General features: G+C 34.4%; 1 protein-coding gene across 1 annotated transcript in view; it reads right to left on the reverse strand.

Moving 5' to 3' along the window:
* Nucleotides 1-3,091: 3,091 nt before the first annotated feature.
* LOC134854612 (annexin A7-like) overlaps nucleotides 3,092-17,860 on the reverse strand; it is a 36,263-nt gene continuing 21,494 nt past the window's right edge. The window contains exons 7-10 of the mRNA XM_063870987.1: nucleotides 4,451-4,613; nucleotides 4,126-4,187; nucleotides 3,704-3,826; nucleotides 3,092-3,245 (exon numbers count right to left, since the gene is read on the reverse strand). Coding sequence (XP_063727057.1) covers nucleotides 3,183-3,245; nucleotides 3,704-3,826; nucleotides 4,126-4,187; nucleotides 4,451-4,613 — 411 coding nt within the window. The 3' untranslated portion in view covers nucleotides 3,092-3,182. The remainder of the gene's footprint in view (nucleotides 3,246-3,703; nucleotides 3,827-4,125; nucleotides 4,188-4,450; nucleotides 4,614-17,860) is intronic.

The raw sequence follows: 17,860 nt of genomic DNA on the forward strand, positions 1-17,860 counted from the left end.
AAGGTTGCCCTACACTCGTCCGTGAAACATAAATTTCTGTAATCAATTTTTAAGTAGATTTTTGCCCACAGGACACGCTTTTCTTGGGGTTCTTTTGTCAATGGGGTAAAAAATTTTGCTTTGCGGAGTTTTTGAAGAATTTTCAAGACTTTTCATCGTGTAGCTCGACAGCAGTTGGCTACCTTCGCTTCCGTGAAAATATTCCTGCTGGTCGATAAAGGCGTTTTTTTCATAGCAACGGTTAAATGTGTATTCTCTCTGTTTGATACTTATACGCTACCTCATCTTCTTTGCTTCGGACTTTTTCGCTTCTTGAATCAACGTTTTTAGGTTCCGATGGTCTCGTTGTAAGCGCTTTGCAATCTCGACCGTGTTTAGCACTTCTGATACTATGGAAAAAATTTTGGATCCCTCCACGTTTTCTAGTTCCGCCTTCTTTCCATTGTACAACATTTCAAAGAAATAGAACAATGTACGCACGAGTAATAAAGATAAATAGGAAAATTGCATAAACAAAATAAACACTTCACAGCGACAAAATGTTTTATACAGACTGCAAAATTTCACCAGGCAAAAAAAATTAGGAAAAATTATAGGTAATTTTTCTTATCTGTTTGCGTGAACACATACGTATTGAAGAAAAACTGCATTTTGAATAGCATCATGAAAAACGAAAAAAAATCATTGGCATAAACAAAGTAAACGCAGTGTATATCAGATGTGTCAACGATCCTGATTGCAAAGCCAAATTAACTACAAATATTTCCAAAAACTTAATTGTTTCTTTCGACAAACATCATTTTCACGAACTCGATCGTCAATTTAAAGCTGAAAACAAATTTCGAGAATTATGTTTTGAAATACTTCAAAACACCCAACTGAAAGCTTAAAAATGTAATTCCGAAAAAACTATCGCAGAAACTGAAAATAGTGATTTTTGTGCCCCCTGAATACTAGAAAATGAAAAGCAGTTTATAAAAACTTGGACATTACAATTGATGGATCCTGTGCTTTATCTCACCAAAACGAAATTTTTTTGATGGATCTCAACACTGACGTGGGTGTAGCAATTTTTGCAACGAACAAAGCTTTTGAAAATTTGTGGAAATTGGATACAATTATTTGCGATGGCACAATTAAGACTGCGCCATTTGATCAAATTCATGAAGTTCTTACAGTTTTTGGAGAGCGAAAAGCTACTGTGTGTTGGGCGCTTCTTAAAGGAAAACAGTAAAGCCAGTACGAACTCATTTTACGGAAGTTACAAGAAAAAAATTTCGGACTTCGAGATTGGATTTATTTTGGCGTTGCTAGAAGTTTTACCCTACACAATCCACTATGGTTGCTATTTCCATTATGTTCAGGCCATTTATCGTCGAGTTCAAGCCCTAGGGTTGACACAAACTTACAAACAAAAACAAAATTTGTTAAATTTTTTGCGGACAATTTTCGCCATGAGGTTCGTTCCTCAGAATTTAGCAGCAAGTTACTAAGATCGCTTCAGCCAAAGCCAGGAACTCCAGTCGCTTGCTATTGGCTCAACAAAAATTATCAATTTTTTACTTATTTTCAAAATTTTTAGATCAAAAAAATTTATATCGGAACGCCCTACAATTTACGAACTACTGATATCTGCGAACGCTAGCATTCAAGTTGGAACCGAGAAATTGCCCGTGTCAGGCCATCATTGTGGACGATTATTTTGTTCCTAAAAACTCAAGAAAAAAATGCAGAGAGTTTTTTCCAGAATTGAACGAGGCGAAAAACCAACAGCACAAAAATTCAAATGACGGCAACTGAACGCAAAAATACGAAGGTTAAGAAACTCATATGAAATTGATGTAACAACTCTGGATCAATTTTGAAACTGGTGTATTAACTCTGGATGTAATAACTCTGGATATGGATCATATTACGAGAATAGCCCCCAGAATTTTGGCGTACATTCCATATTTTCAAAAGAATTTGGCTATTTTAAGATAATAATGAGGCTTGGAAACTATCACTATTGTGCAATTTGGGATTGCTAACGGACACAAAAATGCGTTTTTCCTTAACTTCAAAAATTGTTTCGAACAGAGTTTCAGGTTTTGTTACGTATCTTGGTTTTCGATAAATACAATTAAAAAGAGTAAATTAACATTTATAACGTTCAAAAACAATTAAATTGTCAGTTATTTGGGTGAAAAACTTGAATAGGCCCTTGAATAAACTTGGTGATTCAAAAAAAATTGCAGTAAGTCACGTGGGGGGGGGGGGGATAAATTTATCAGGAAAAGAAAAAAACTGGGGAAAATCAGAATATCCCGCATCTTGAAATCTCTTGTAACTTTCAAATTTTTTGATTAAATTTCTCTTGGTGGATTAGGTTCAACTAATTTTGAACTTTGTTTCGATATACGTAACAAAACCTGGAAGAGATTGATTGCAGGTGGCCAGCATGTTTTATGACCACAAAGAGGACTTTGGAAATCTGAAATCCAGCAATATCATGGATTTCAGAGACAAACTCTCAAAGATGCTTGTTTTTTGTTCCACGGGAAAATGTTTGTTATTTCAATTGAAGCTAATTCTATTAAAAATCGCTGGATAACAGCATTCGTCAGTGTTTACAAGAGTCATTATGCTGCTTTTTGCTGGATTTCAATTTTTTTCAGAGGCTTCCAAAATTATGATATTAGTTCCAGAGTTTTTGATTGGACTTCGTTAACACATATTAATGGATGCCTAAAGTTTTTGACACGCTTGCCCTAAATAAAGCCGCCGCATCATTTTTAAAATTGTGAGTTTTATAAATTTATTTTATGACATTGCTTGTGGGGAAGATTTTCGAAAGAAATGAAAAACTTCCGACAAAAAGTTTTCATAAATTTTTTAACCAAAATCATCCGACACATTAAAGGGCGGTCAAGATATCAGAGCTCTGATTTTACTATACTTGCTTAAAATGAAATACCTCGCTCCATTACACAAAACGAATATTCCAGAGTTAGCTTAGTCATAAAAACAGCGTTTCTTTTTATTATATCGTGTCGTAACTGTGGTTCAGAAAAAGTAAATTGATATATGTTATAAATTTTAGTTTTAATTAGAGATTTTATTTTATAGTATCGATTTTTGCTTCTGATTTACATAGTATAAATTTATTTCAAAATTCGTGGTTTCGTTTATAGAGTAGCTCATCAGTAGTTGTTTCCCCTGACCAGAGCCAGTAGAGCTGCTTTGAAGTCTCCGGAGATGTCATCCTGGAAACAAAGATTGATTTTAAAGGTTTGACATACGCAAGCATATTTTTTCGGCAATTCGGGTGTCCGTTCAACAGCAGGGAAATAAAAAAAGTTTCTCGCGGCAACAAGCGAGCCATAAAATCTTTTTGTTGATGCAAATGAAGCGATCTGGTCAAAACAAAATACTTGTCTGAAGGTTTTGAAAGTGTAAGATAATCACATTATGTTGTTTGATCAGGCGCGGATCTAAAATGTTCACCAGGATTTCTCGTATAAATTAATTTACTGTTCAATACGAAAGACCTATGGCATCTTATTTGGATAAAAATGTATAGTACTTTTGTTTTTAGACACTATGTTTATGGGCTGAAATGTGTGTTTAATCGGTTTTTCGCAGCGTTTAGATGGGTTGATTTTTGGAAGAACATCGTCAACAATTAGGCATCAATTCTAAAAAGTATAAGGATGATATTTACATCTACAAACTCCTCCAGACTCTGCTCGTACTTCTCCTGGAACCTCTCGGCCACAGTGAGTAGATCCTGTCTGGATCGGGAGACCATCAGGCGCAACACACGGTCTTCATCTGTGCCCAGACCCTGTAAGGGTAATTAGAGATTCTTAGGGCTTAATTACAATGCTGATAGAACCGAGTATAGCTGCTTTCTGTGCCAATACCACAGAAGGTTTTGATCACAACTATTCTTTTCAATAGGAAAAAAAATTTTTTTTTCGAGTTTTTGTGCATAAAAATGATTTGAAATCTAAACTGACGTTGAGTCAATTCAAAGTCACTCAAATCATAATTTCTAACATTCAAACAAAAATTCGATTCTTAAAGATACTAAAATCTTTTTTTAAAAAAATGAAAAAACTAGTTGTTATCTTCTTTTTCTACCTGCATTGCAGAGTGAAGTTTCTCTGCAAAGAAAGCCTCTCTTCCCTCCAAAGCGGTGATCGCTAAAACAAACAGTCAATCGAAGCATAGTTTTCTCTGATTTTATCTAGTGAATATAAAACTAATGCGCTACGTTATTAATGCGGACAGAAAAAAAAGTACTTTGGACCAAAATTCAACGATTAAAGTTATCAAACAGGGTTGTCAGTTTCCCCCGGATGATCTACACAAACTGCTCACTTCAATTCTTCTCAAAGAAGTTGCCCAAATTCTAGTCCCAGAAGTAGCAGAACGAATGTTGGCTATCTCTTTTTTTTTCACTCACCTATGGCTTTGTATGCCTTCTCAGTGCAGCCACTGAACTCATTGCTAATAGTGTCTAGAATTCCGTCCTCGTGGAACTGAGTGTAGGCTGCGAATATCTCTCTGAGCTGGTGGAAGCCCCTTCTGCAGAACACTTTGTTGAAGACCACCTCATTCGACCCTATCTAGTTCTCACCCTTCTCAAACAGCATCTAAATCAAAACAACCGTGAAGTTGTGGATTTTGCGTGGATCTTGGTTCATCGGCCTCTTTTAAGCAAAAAAAAAAGATTCAACCTAGTTGATTGATCACATCCAAATATCGAACAGTGCTCAAAAAAGAGGGAGGCTCGACAACCTTTGCAGAAATTGTACTAAAAATCTGCTGAGCATCTGCTGGAAAACTGCTGAAAATCAAATTTTTGGTCATTTTTTGTTTCAACACGAGATTTATAAAAATTGAGTTAAGACCGATGGGTATATAACTCATAGAGTAATTTCGGATAGGGTACACCGTCTGCTCGTCACGCTATCTTATTTTCGGCCGGATAGATTCGTGCAACTTCTTAGTCTAATACCGATCCTAATCTTACTCTTATACTATCTAGTCTCAGGTTGTTTAACTAGTCTCTGCTAGGCTCAATAGATCTAGGGTATACTGGTTTATTGCGGCTGCTGAAGTGCTCGGGAGAGTCCAACTAATTTCTAAGTTAAATTCAAATCTCTCTGGTGCTGAAATTACAAGTAACTTCAGCACTTACAAATAAGTGGGTTGTTAGTTAGATGGATCATGATTGGTTAATATTAAATACTTTACATTGGTAAAACATTTAATTTATCCAATCATAAAATATAGTTTAGATCAGGTTCCACCCATCCGGGTTTTACAGAGTTTTTTAGAACAGTTCTTCTGTAATTCAAGGGTGGATGATGGACGTTGGTATTTGGCGAACATCATAATTTTCTTCCGCTTCTTCTTGTGACAACGACTGAGTCTCTGCAACAAAATCAATTCTGATTTCAGAATGGTTGGCTATGTCAGGTTTTTCTGTTCTTCGGGGAGAACTTCTTTTGTGTCTGATCTAGCTTGGGAATGGCGTGGAGATTGTGCGTGGAGGGGATGCCTGGTTACTCGGATCTGTACGTATACTTGAACATCGAGGTGGTCATTGGTCTAGTTCAATGAAGTCCTTTTCTGCGAAGTCAAGTCGTACTCTAAATCCTTTGAGTTGTGATTGTGAGCGGCATATCGATTGTAGTTGGTCATTCTCTCTCGAGTGTAGTGAGGTCGTCTTGTCTTTTGATGTTCGTCCTTGGTGTTGTATTCTGATCTATATATTGCATCATGTGATTTTACATTTTATAAAACTTTTATTAGTTTAATATTTTTTAATAATGATTTTAGTTAATTGTTTTCACAAAAGCTTTTTGTTTTAGTTCGGTTATTTTGAAGAGTTACTCACCCTTGAGTAGCTCTTATTAAAAATAAAGGTGTGGTCACAAAGCGTGGATGTAGCGCGGTGGGTTAGGCCGGCTATAGAGCATGCTCAGGACGTCCTTCCTGGTGGGTTAGGCCAGGAGTGGGAGTATGATTTCATGCGGTTTTTGTGAGGGGTCCTGTTATGTGACAACGTTTTATGTTGGGTTTGTTGTGGTTTTTCTTATGTTTCGTTGGTTGTGTCCTTTTTTCAAAAATCAAATTGTTTGTGGTATGGGTTTGTCTTTCGACTTTTTTGTGTTTTATTATTTCTTTCTAAGACTTTGTAATAGTCTTCAAAAGAATAAATTATCCAGTTTTTAACTGGGTTAATCCGGTTTGGGTACCGTTGGTTTCCTTTTCTTAGTCATGCTGTTATTCTATGATTTGTGGTATTTAGTAAGCTGCGTTGGTTAGTTTTGTTTAGTATATGATTCCTTTCCAACCGGGTTAAAGGAAAGTTTGAAACATGTTATTGTATGTTAGAGTTGTTGAGTGTGAAAACTTGAAACTGAAATTCATTATTTTAAACAATTCTTCGTGGGCGAGCTGTGCGAGTGTGGATAGAATTTCTGTGCGAATGAATGAAAATATCAAAAGGTTAGTACTGCAATTGCATTTTATTAATTTACTGCATAGAATTTGGAAATTTACTGCTAGTTATGGGGGAATTTTAAGATACAAATTTTCATCATATGTAGATTTACTGCTTTTGGGGGAAAATTTTATAAATTAATTTACTGCATTGGTATTATATTTATTTAATTGTTGGTGCAAAAGTTTAATAGGGTCTTAAACAGTTTTGAAGAAGTTTGCTATTTTTTATTTTTCTTTTGTGAATTTTTCAGATGATCTAGGATGAAGGCTAAAAATCTAAAGAAAACATGAATAAAGAATGGTGAGTTTTTAATACTGTAATTAGTTAGTAATATTTACTTAATTCATACTTACTTGTTAGTCGTCGGGGAAAAAACCGTGGGGGAAGATGTCGTGAATTAGTTCTGAAGTTGTTAGTAGTTTAGCTAGAATGCGGATGATATTTTTAGTCTGAAGCAGTGGCCAAAGCAATTGAAGTGCCTTAATAGTGGTTAGTTCTTCAGTGCCTACTGCAAACTCATAAGGTGTGTTTTGGATTAAGTTATATAATTTGTGGTTAAATTTAGTGTTGTGGATGAATTCTAAAATTGGGATTTCTATAGGTTGTAGGAACTCGTGCGGGATAAGGAAGGGTCGGGATTCTTCGGCGTTGAAGGTCTTGGTGATGGGGCAGAAAATGTACATTTGGGTTATGGGGTCATAATTACGAAGAATACCATGGAGGTTAGTGTCTTTAATACAATATGTGAAATTTAGGAAATACGGTGAAGTGTATTTTGAATTGATGAATTGGAAACGATGGTGTGGTTGTCTAGAGGGTGTGTGGAGGTCAAAGTGATTTTGGATGAAACGATAGTAACTGTATGTATGTGTTTGTTTAGTGCGCAACATAATATCGTGTGAGCAGTGTAAATCTCTTTCGTGTGGTGCAAGGAAATGAAAGGTTAGTGAAAAGATTTGGAAGCGTTCTTTAAAACTTTCGTATGCTTGTGTGTTTGTTAGTGCTTCTGAAATAATGTGATCAAACTTTCGGTCGAAGATGTTTAGTGTAAATACATATGGTGTCTTGATGAAAAATTTCTCGGTGATTTGTGGATTAGCGAAGCGATCGTCGTCTAAGAATTGATCTTGGTTAGCTCTAATGATGTTGTGATCGTAGTATTCTAGTGTATATTCATTAGCTCTAGGTGCAGTGTGTATTTTTAGTGATTTTTTATATCCAACGTAAGTAAATTGTCTAGCGGTTAGTGGTGTAGTGAGTTGATATAGCATGTCCTTATTTCGCTCTATATCGATGTGAGTGTTAGATAAAGGTAAGCAAAGAGGGTTAGTAAAATGATAATATGAGGTCCAAGAGAGAGTGGGCATTAAAACGTATTCATCTACAAAGTTGCGTGTTTCGTTAGCGTCGTGAGGGGTGTTTAAGGTGTATTGTGGAAATGAGGGTAAAGTGATAGCTAAAAATTCTTTAGTGTTAGTATGCTGGGGGTGGTTGATGTATTCACGGGCTGTTCCTGGTTTTTCTGGGAAAGGATGGTTGGGGAATTTTCTTTTAAAAGTGCGGTAAGCTCTATTAGTGTTTAGTGAAGATATAGTGGATGTGGATGATGGTGTTAATGATTCAGTATAATTTGAAGAGGGTGTAGGGGGATTGGATGAATTTGTAGTGGAGGAGATTTGGTTTATGGTCGGGGTGTTAAGGTGGTAGGGTTGTTGTTGGAGGGTAATAAAATTATCTAGTTCTGGGGAGATTCGGGGGGTGTCTGGAGAATGAGATGATTGGTCAGAATGGTATGAGGAGTAGGTTGGGGTAACTTGGGAAGCATAAGAGGGTGTAGGAGTGATTGGGTCAGGGTTATTTGATAATATGGGTTGAAAAGGGGGTTGAGAAAAATTAGAAGGGTTATGAAAATTATTGGATGGGGATGGTTCTGAGTCGGCAAATTCATCGGGGGTGTCAATATTCGGGTTATTTAGCTGTGAGATGGAGTATAAAACTGAAATATGTGAGTTAGTGTCGGAATTCATGCCTGATGTTACATTGCTTGATGGAAAATCGGGTGGCGGAAAAGCAAAAAGTGGTATGATTGGGATTGGAGAGGTAAGATTGGTTGGATGGGAATTTGATCGGTGTAGTGATCCAAGTTGGCGGCTCATCGTGGGCTAAAAAAATTATTATTTTGAGATTGAAAAGCGGTGGTATGGGGCTGTTCAATAATTTGTTCATAAGTATTATCATCTTGTGATTGATGTGTTATTATATGTTGGACGGGACTTTGCGATGTATTGAGTCGAAAATTTGGATTATGTGTGATTGCTAAATTTCGAAAATTTCGTGGGACTAGGGATAGTGGATGGTTATTTGGTAGGGGTGGTAATTGTGGTGCCGTTGGCTGTGTGTCGACATTGTTATGTTCTTCGTCGTATGTATTTTGTCGTGTTGTTATTTTTGTGTTATATTCTTTTATTTGTGCGTCTAAAAGAATTTTGTTTATAGATGTAGAAAAGATTCCAAAAAATCCTGCAAAGAGTATGCGTGCTACGCTTGCTTGTCTGTTTACTTGTGTGTGTATAGCACATGTATTGTAGATTCCTTTTAAGAGTGAGAAAAGAAATCCAATAAAGTTAAACATTGCGTATAAAATAGTCAATTTTTCTAAGATGTAGTAGGGCCATCCTAGAAAATCGAGGATCTCATTTTTGAGTGTAACAAAGCTAAAAATGTTAATTGGTGATATATCTTGGGGACGGTATTTTTCGCCGTTTAGATATATATAATCTTTAATGTCTTTAAAATATCCGCTATAGTCTTGCGTGTAGATATCGGCAAATCCTGCGGTTTCTGCAAGTTTGCGTAAATTTTGGTCTATTGATTGTCTTTGTATAGTGTCCATTTGTGTTAATAATTCTTGGAATTGTTGTGTTCTAATGTGATGTTGAATATCTGATTTTGAATAGATTCCTATTGATTGTAAGTCTATATTTGGGTTTCGAGCAATAGCGCGAATGCTTTCTGGTGAAAATTTTTTGAGTGATTGCATTAATGTGGGATATGGAGTGAGAAGATAATATTTATTTTCATCAGGGTTTAGTTGTACTACATTGTGGCTATTTTCTGATCCACATGGGACTGCGGTATCCCAGAAATAGGTTCTTCGTGAAAGTGTATCCACGAAATGTACTTTATTCTTATAAAAGATAGGGATTCTTTTATAACATCGTTTATCTTCAAAAACGTATAGTGGTGATACTTTTTTAGTACAAGTATAAAACCATAAGATGTTTCCTTCGTAGTCTAAAAAATTTGATCTATTTCCTGATAATAAGTATCCTGCGTAGGGTATTTTTAATACTGCTAGTGCAAGTGATTGTAATATTTGTGTTCGTTCTAATTCGCATAGTTGGTGTAGTGTTTCTAATTCGGAGAGTGACATTTCTTGAAAAATGCGGCTAATTGTATAGTCTAGTTTCATATCCAAATGAATGTCATAGTGGATATTACCGAAATATGTAGTATTCATTAGTGATAATTCTTGTAAGCGTGTGCTTCTGGTGTCATAAGGTTTTAGATGTCCACCAGGTTGTCCGTTGCTTTTTTCAAAATTAACTGGTATATAGGATGTTCCTTCGTTTAGAGGATGACCTGTGGCATATGGGTCGATTTTTACTTTTCCAGTGGTCATGTCGAATCCTTTTTCGTATTCAACTAATATTTCAGAGTATTGTGTTCTGTGAAGTGGATTCCTGTATTTACATGCAAGTTCTGTTTCTTGATATATTTGAAATCGTGTCAATTTATTTTCTATATTGTCTATGTTTCTAAAATCGGAACTTAGTTTGCGTGATGGATGGACTTGTTCATAAGGAATTGATTGTATGAAATATTTTTTGTGAAATTTTATCATACGAGCGTGTATTTTTGCTACTTGAAATGTTGTACATGTATCTTCGGGGAACCAAACAATTGTTGCTTGTGTTCTTGTTGTAGGGTCGCAATATCCTTGATCATTTTTACAAGGTAACCGGATTCCTTGATAGATCATTGTATTATCAGATAAATCTCGTGTGAGTTGTATTTTTTCGAGTTGTATTTTCCAATCGAAAAACATTATTTCTTGGTATCCTTTATTTTTCGTGTCTGCTTTGCAGTTTGATGGGTTATTTATACCAATGTGTGGTATCCAATGTTTATCATGTAGGTCATAGGTTAATCGTCCGTGTGCGCCGTTATACGGGTATTTTTCGTCTAGTTTTATATGTCCTTGGTGTCTTTCAAGTTGTGATTGATGTACAGAGTCTGAAAAAACTTGAAAATTAACTAATTTTCTTTGGGAGTTTTTATTCTGTGTGATGTTTAGTCTAAGTGATTCATTTTTACAATCGTCGGGATTGAGATGTAAAAGGCGTTCTATATTACTTTGATAGAATGATTCATGGTCAAGTCGGTTTTTGTTGCCGTTTGAGACTTGTGAACAATGTACTTTCTTTTCGGAAAATGTCGCTGTGAATTTATAACCTGTAACTGTTGTTGCTCGGGCTTTGGAATAGAGTGTTGCTATTATATCTGTGGTTTCTATAGCTTGTGGTTCTGTTTCACATTGTGATACTTGATTTATTGCATATTTGTGTAGTGTTTTTTGTTCATTTTCTTCGCAATCGTAATGTGTTACTAATAAATCTTGTGGTCCTGTACGAGGGGAAGGGTTTATGTTTTGATTTGAGGTTACTAGAAAAGGGAGTTGGAGAAAAATTAATAATTTTAGAATATACATGTGTATGATAATCCTGAGTATGGGTTATAAAATGTAATGTAACCAATTGTGTTTTTGGTGTATCTGTCGTATTTATATATTACTTCAGTAGTTATAAACGGTGGTGGTAGTGATTGAGCTGTTATGTTAGGTGGATTTAATGGGTAGGGATGTTGTGTAATATTGTTTAATTTAACTGTGATTTCAAACTTTAATTGTAAACTGTTTTGTTGGAGTATTTGAATATTGTGATCACGGATATCGTTGTGAATATCTTGTCTATACTGTAATCTATGAAGTGCCCAGTTGTGGAGTCGGTTACTTTCCGGGTGTTGTCCAAATAATGGTGGGGGTGCTGTGAACGTGTTCCAATCTAATCTTAAAGGGGTATTTGTTAATGATTGTTCTCAATATCTAGCGTGGAGGTTATTTGGAAAATTTAGGGGGAAAGGCGTCGGTGAAATCTGGCCTATTGATGGTGTCGACGGTAGTGATAATGTTTCTGGTAGTGATGATGATGTTGTTGTATCCGTAGAAATATCTATTGGGTCATTTATTAAATTTGGTTCACCTTGTGTGAATGATTGTGTTGTCCAATATGGCAGTCGTGATGTTAGGTTTGGGGGGTTAAAAGGATTTTCACGTATTTGTTCAGATGTTGGTGTTGAACCTAAGTAATCTGATGGTAAGCTTGAGGTGCTACGTTGTGAAAAAAGTGTAGGAGTTTCTGGTGTGATACCAGTGGTGTTTTCTGGAGTGGTTTGTGATGGGGATTGAGGTATATCAAAATGAACTCGGGGAGTTTGAAAATTTCTATTTCGTCGAGGATGTATAATTTGTCTATTTATTTCTGTTGTGTTTTGGTTTTGACTAGGATTTCTTATTCTATTTAGTTCTTGTGGTAGTGTTGGGTATAGGTTATATGTTGGTTCGCTTAGAGGTGCTTGTCGTTGAACTGGTTCTAGTGGTTCTGATAAACGAGCGTGCCGTTCTTCAAAAGTGTATGGATTGTCTTGAAAAGAAATTCGTGTAGATGTTTGAGGATTTTGAGTAGTTGAAGGTGGTGTTGGATTATCTTGGGATGATGTCGGTGAAGACTGATTTTGTGACTGTTGGGTAGCAATTTTTGATGGATTTTTGAATTGTTACTTTAGTGGGAAGGTTTATGTTTATTATAATATTCTTCCAAAAAAATAATTAGAAAAATTGTTGCTAGGGCAAATGTGATGATTGCTTTCTTTATACATTTACATATTGTCAAAATGAGGGATGATAAAAATGTTATGAAAATTACAAACAATAAAAAAATATCAGTTCTACTGAAAATTGTTCGTATCATTTAGACAAGTTGTTAAAATCGTACCTGTGGATATATTCAAGGGTTTTGGAAAGTTGGAGGAATAGTTCGAGTATAGTGTAGAAAATTAAAAAAATGTTACAAAAAATGATTAGGATTATTAGAAAATATTCAAGTATATCAAAAAGAAATATTATAAAGGCTTCAAGTATTGAAAAAAAATGTTTAAAATTTATAAGTATTTGAGCAACTGTTTGAGAGAAGAGCATTTAAGAAATGATCTCTTGGTCGAATATTTTTTGCTGTTTGAGGCGATTTTCTAGTGTGGTCGAATTATTTATTAGTTTTTTGACAAGTGGGTTGAGTTTTGTAAAAAATTGTTGGGGGCAATTTTCATGGTGACTGGGAGGTCGTCTTTTTCTTTATTTTTGTTTGTCAAATGATCCGGGGTATGGTGAGATTTTTATACTTTAGGCTAATTAAAATCTTCATTTTGTTACTTTAGGCTAAGTTATCAAATTTGTTTTGGGGGTATTCGTGGTCTGAGTTGGGGAAATATTGTTGATCTTTGGGTTATTAGATAAGGGAGGGGTACGGTATTATGGTGATATTTATTTTAGCTGTCAAGTTGGAGTGGTTTGCTTATTTTTGACCTGGAGGTTGTAAAGTTATAGTTAGAGATGTGCCTGGAGTTCTAGATTATTCGTCTAATTGATCTTAGTTTGAGTTAGAGAAAGTGGCGGATTGGATGAATCCTATTGGTCTATTTTGAACTAGAATTATTGCGTACTTGTGAGCATGTTATTTTAAAAAATTGAAATGAAAAATGTTACGGAGGTTTCAAGATTGTAAAGTATAAAATCTTAAAATTACTTTTTGAATTCTACTTTCTTTAATATTTTAGATTGGGGGATGAACATTTTGTAGTTTTTACGTGGTTGATTTCGGAGTCTTGTTGTTTTTCTATGTTCTGATTTGTCTATTTCTTCTTGGGGTATTATTTGTTCTGTCATTTTTCTATTTTTTCTTTGTTTTGGAGATTCTTTATGGTTTTGCGTATTGTTTTTGGTGGTGGTTGGTTTTGTGTTTTGATTTTCGGTGGGGTTATCATTTTGTTCTGTTTTTTTCAGATGTGGTTCATTTTGAATGATTTTTAATCCTGTGAAAGAATATAATTGAGTTAATTCGCGGAGTGCGTATTCTTTTGGGTAATAAGGTAATAGGTTGTTTCGATGTTGAACGATTTCTTTTTTGTTTGAGTCTGTAATTTTATATGTGACATCAGTGGGTTTTGCAATTATTTGGTAGGGTCCTTTTCGGAGGGGTTGTAATTTTTTAGAAATTCCTTTTTGAGTATTAAAATTAGGTATTAAAACAAATGTTCCAATTTTTAAATCGGAAGCTGGTGTAAAACGTGAATTGATTTGTTCATTTATGTTTTGTCTTTGTAATAACTTTTTCGTTATTTTTTGGTAAATTTCATTGTGTTTCTTATCTCTATTTAAAATCCATTCGGTGTGTGTACCGGAGGCTAATTTAAGAATTTGTGGGTGATGAAAATGATCTTCATCGTGCGTATGTAATGGGAGGTTATAACAAATTGCGTCTTTATTTGGTTGACAATAACCTTGTGCGTTTTTATGGGAATTTGCTGTAAACATTATTGGTTTGCGTGGCTTTTGGTTGAAAACCATTTCATATGGTGACATTCCTAAAGTTGTCGTGATTTGTGAGTTATATGCTAAGGGAAATAATTTTACATCTGCTGACCATTCGGTATATTTTGTATCATTTCCGTTGATGATACATCTAAGATATTCTTGTAGTGAACGGTTCATACCTTCGACTAAGCCGTTTGTCCAAGGTGCATGAGATGTACGTGGTTTGTGTTTAATGTTGTATAAATGACATAGTGTTATTATTTCATTATTTATGAATTCTGTACCATTGTCTGTAACTAAAATTTCTGGTAGTCCGAATTTTGCTATCCAGTGTTCATAGAGTGTTGTGTAAGCGTAATAAGCGTTACAATGTGGTACTGGGTTAAGTGCTACATAATGTGTGAATGCGTCAACAATTACCATAATGTAGGAGTTTCCTTCTGATGAGGGTGAAATTGGGCCTTTAGTATCAAATGAGATACGGTGATTAAAGTACAAACTTTGTCCTTTAAAATCTTGTTTTTGTGCTATTTGTTTTTGATTTGGGTAAGGTTTATTTAGTTGACATACTATACAATCATTGCATAGTACTTTTATCCAAATTGGTGCATTTGGGAAGTAAAAATTTTGTATAAAATTTGAATATGTTTTTTCTGATCCAGAGTGTCCTTTAATATTTTGTGTATGTGAAATATTAAAAGCTATAAGAATCATACTTAAAGGGAGACATGGAACTGTAGATTCATTCAGGTTATACTCTAAAAGGTCTGTATTTTCGTTAATTGTTGTGTTGTTAAATTTGCGAAAGTATCGGAGGAGTGTTTTGTTTCCTAGAATGGTTGAATCTGCTTTGATAGGTTTAGTTTTATATTTGTGCCATGATTTCAGTTGTCTAATTATCGGGTCAAGATTTTGATATTGTTTCAGTGTTGAAATTGTAATCGTATCTGTTGGGGGGAGAAAAATGTTTTCAATTTCGAATTTAGATAAGGGTATTGTATCAAGCGGGTCGTGAAGGTCAAAAACTTGATTTATTGTGTATTTTGAATCATTTGTTTGTGGTCCTGATAAATTTATTTTATCAGTTAAATCTTCTTTTTCAATTAGTGGAAAATGGTCTTTTTTAGGCGGGTGTTGTTTTGTTCGTTTTTGTTGGGTGTTACTTTTTATCCATTGAGAATATGGGATTGGTTTGAAGGTTGATGTTCCAAGTAAATCAACTTCATAATGATTATTTTGACAATCTAAATAAAGTGGGAAATGTTGTAAATTATTTATTTGTGATTGTTCAATATCAGTTTTAACTGCATATTTGCATTCTAATCGAGGTGATGTTTCGTTTTCTGCAAGGTAGAATTTTATATTTTTGAGTATTTCAACTGTTGTTTTTCGTGTAAGTAATTCAGGTGGTGTATTTCGACTTAAGGTGTCTGGTAATGCAAGATTTTTTCCTGCAGTCCAAACTATATGTAAGTTTGGAAACTTCATTAGAATTAATTGAAATCTGTAAACTCGGTGGTTTGGGTTAGATTTCTGTGTGAAAAGAAAAATGATTGGTTTGTGGTCTGTGAATAAAACTGTGGGATGTTTTGATCCAAGTATCAGAAATTCATATTCTGTCAGTGTATATATTATGGCTGTACATTCTCTCATTAGGGTTGAGAGTCGTAGCTCTGCTTGAGTGAATAATCGGGAATTTGCTGATATCAGGTTCATTTTATTTGTACCATTATGTGATTGTAATAGTGCTGCGCCGATGCCAAAGTTCGAAGCATCGCACATTGCATAAAATGGTTGATCAGGGTCTGGGATTGTATTTGAAATTTGTTCAGTTAAAAGTTTCTTTATTTCTTCGAATCGTGCTTGATGTTCTGTATTCCATTCAAAATTATTTTGTTGTCTAAGGATGTTGTAAAATGGTCGTAGATATAATTGCATTTTATAAACATATTTACTTAAAAAGTTTAACATTCCAAGGAATTCTTGGATTTTCTTTTTATTTGTTGGTGGTTGAAGTTTTTGAATAGCGTCAATGCGTGATTTCAGTGGAGTGATTGTTTTTCTTTCTATGTTATGTCCTAAGAATTTAACTCTTGTCAAAAAGAAGTGTGATTTATCGGGGGCGGCCTTCAGATTTTCGTTCTGAAGTATTTGGTGATATTTTTCTAAAACTTTGAACATTTCGTCTTTTGTTTGTGATTGCATAAAAACATCGTCTAGATAGGTGATTGCGTTTTTCTTGAGTATTAGTGGTCTAAAAATTTTGCTCATAAAAGCTGAAAATGCTGCTGGTCCTATGGATATTCCATAGAATAAGCGGTTAAATTCGTATTGTTGGTTTCCGATAACAAATTGTGTTAAACGTCGTGATTGTTCATCTAGTGGCATTTGATTGTATGCACTATTCATGTCGGCGGTTGTAAAGTATTTGCCGTTTATTTTTGTTAAAATAACTTGTATTGGTTCAATGGGCCAATTACATTTTGATTCATCTATAAGTGAATTGAGGTATCTAGCATCGAGAACGATTTTTAATGATTCTCCTTTAGCTAGAATGATAACGGGATTGATGAATGTGTTGCCTTTTGGTTGTTCTTCTTTATTAACCGGTGATATAATATTGTACTGTTCTAAAATATCGAGTAATCTGTTTACTTTATCATGTAAGTGAATTGGTACTTTACTTGCTCTCTGTTTTTTGAAAACTGCGTCTGGTTTTAACGGGAGATGTAGTGATGAACTGACTTTTCCAACATCGAATTTTGATGTTGCATAGACTGATGAATATTTAATTAGCTGTTTGGCTAACTTTTCGAATTCGTCTTGTGTTATTTGTGAATGTTGGAAATTAAACATTGTTAAAAATTTTTGTTGGTCCTCTGTGTAGTTACTGATGTTGAATGTAGGTTTGAAATATGGAGTTTTTGTGAAATAATCCGTATTTCTGTTTTCGTTACTTATTATATTATTTATAGATAATTCTTCATTAAGAATTGTAGATTGGCAAATATCTAGTAATTGGAGTATATTATTTACGCGATAGGCTTTTTCGTGTATTGGTGATATTGTAGCGTTAGTTTCACAATATCCTAAAAGTCCTAAAGGTAATGTTACTTGGTAAGGTGTGTTGTTATAAACATGTAAGGAAATAATATCTGAATTCGAATTTTTCAAATATTTTATTGAAGAGATTGTGATTTTGAAAAATTTATGAATAGGTTTGAATTCAAAATCTGACATATAAAATTTTTGTTTGTTTTGTTCTTTATCATATTGGTGAACTTGTTTGATTGAAAAATTATATATGTTTCCTGATAGTGGTTTCAGGTGTTTTCTTTGTTGGTTATATATTGGATAGAATTTTGAAAAGAATGGTGGTTGTTTATTTAATCTTTGAAAAAATGTTAGGGATGTTTCTTTTGTTTTTGTATATTTATCTTTGATTAATATTTTACTATTTAGTATGTTAATTGTTGGTATATACTTCGAAATAAATGGTATTCCAATGATATTATATTTAATATCAGTGATATGGAATATTTGTTTAAATGGCTTATTTAGAATTTTACTTTGCTCCATTGTTCTGGTAGGGAGGAGAAATAATTGGATTTTTCCGTAGTTTATCAATGTTGATCCTTGTGCTGTTGCTA

Source organism: Symsagittifera roscoffensis, chromosome 1 (assembly GCF_963678635.1).
Source record: "Symsagittifera roscoffensis chromosome 1, txSymRosc1.1, whole genome shotgun sequence".
Lineage (NCBI taxonomy): Eukaryota > Metazoa > Xenacoelomorpha > Acoela > Convolutidae > Symsagittifera > Symsagittifera roscoffensis.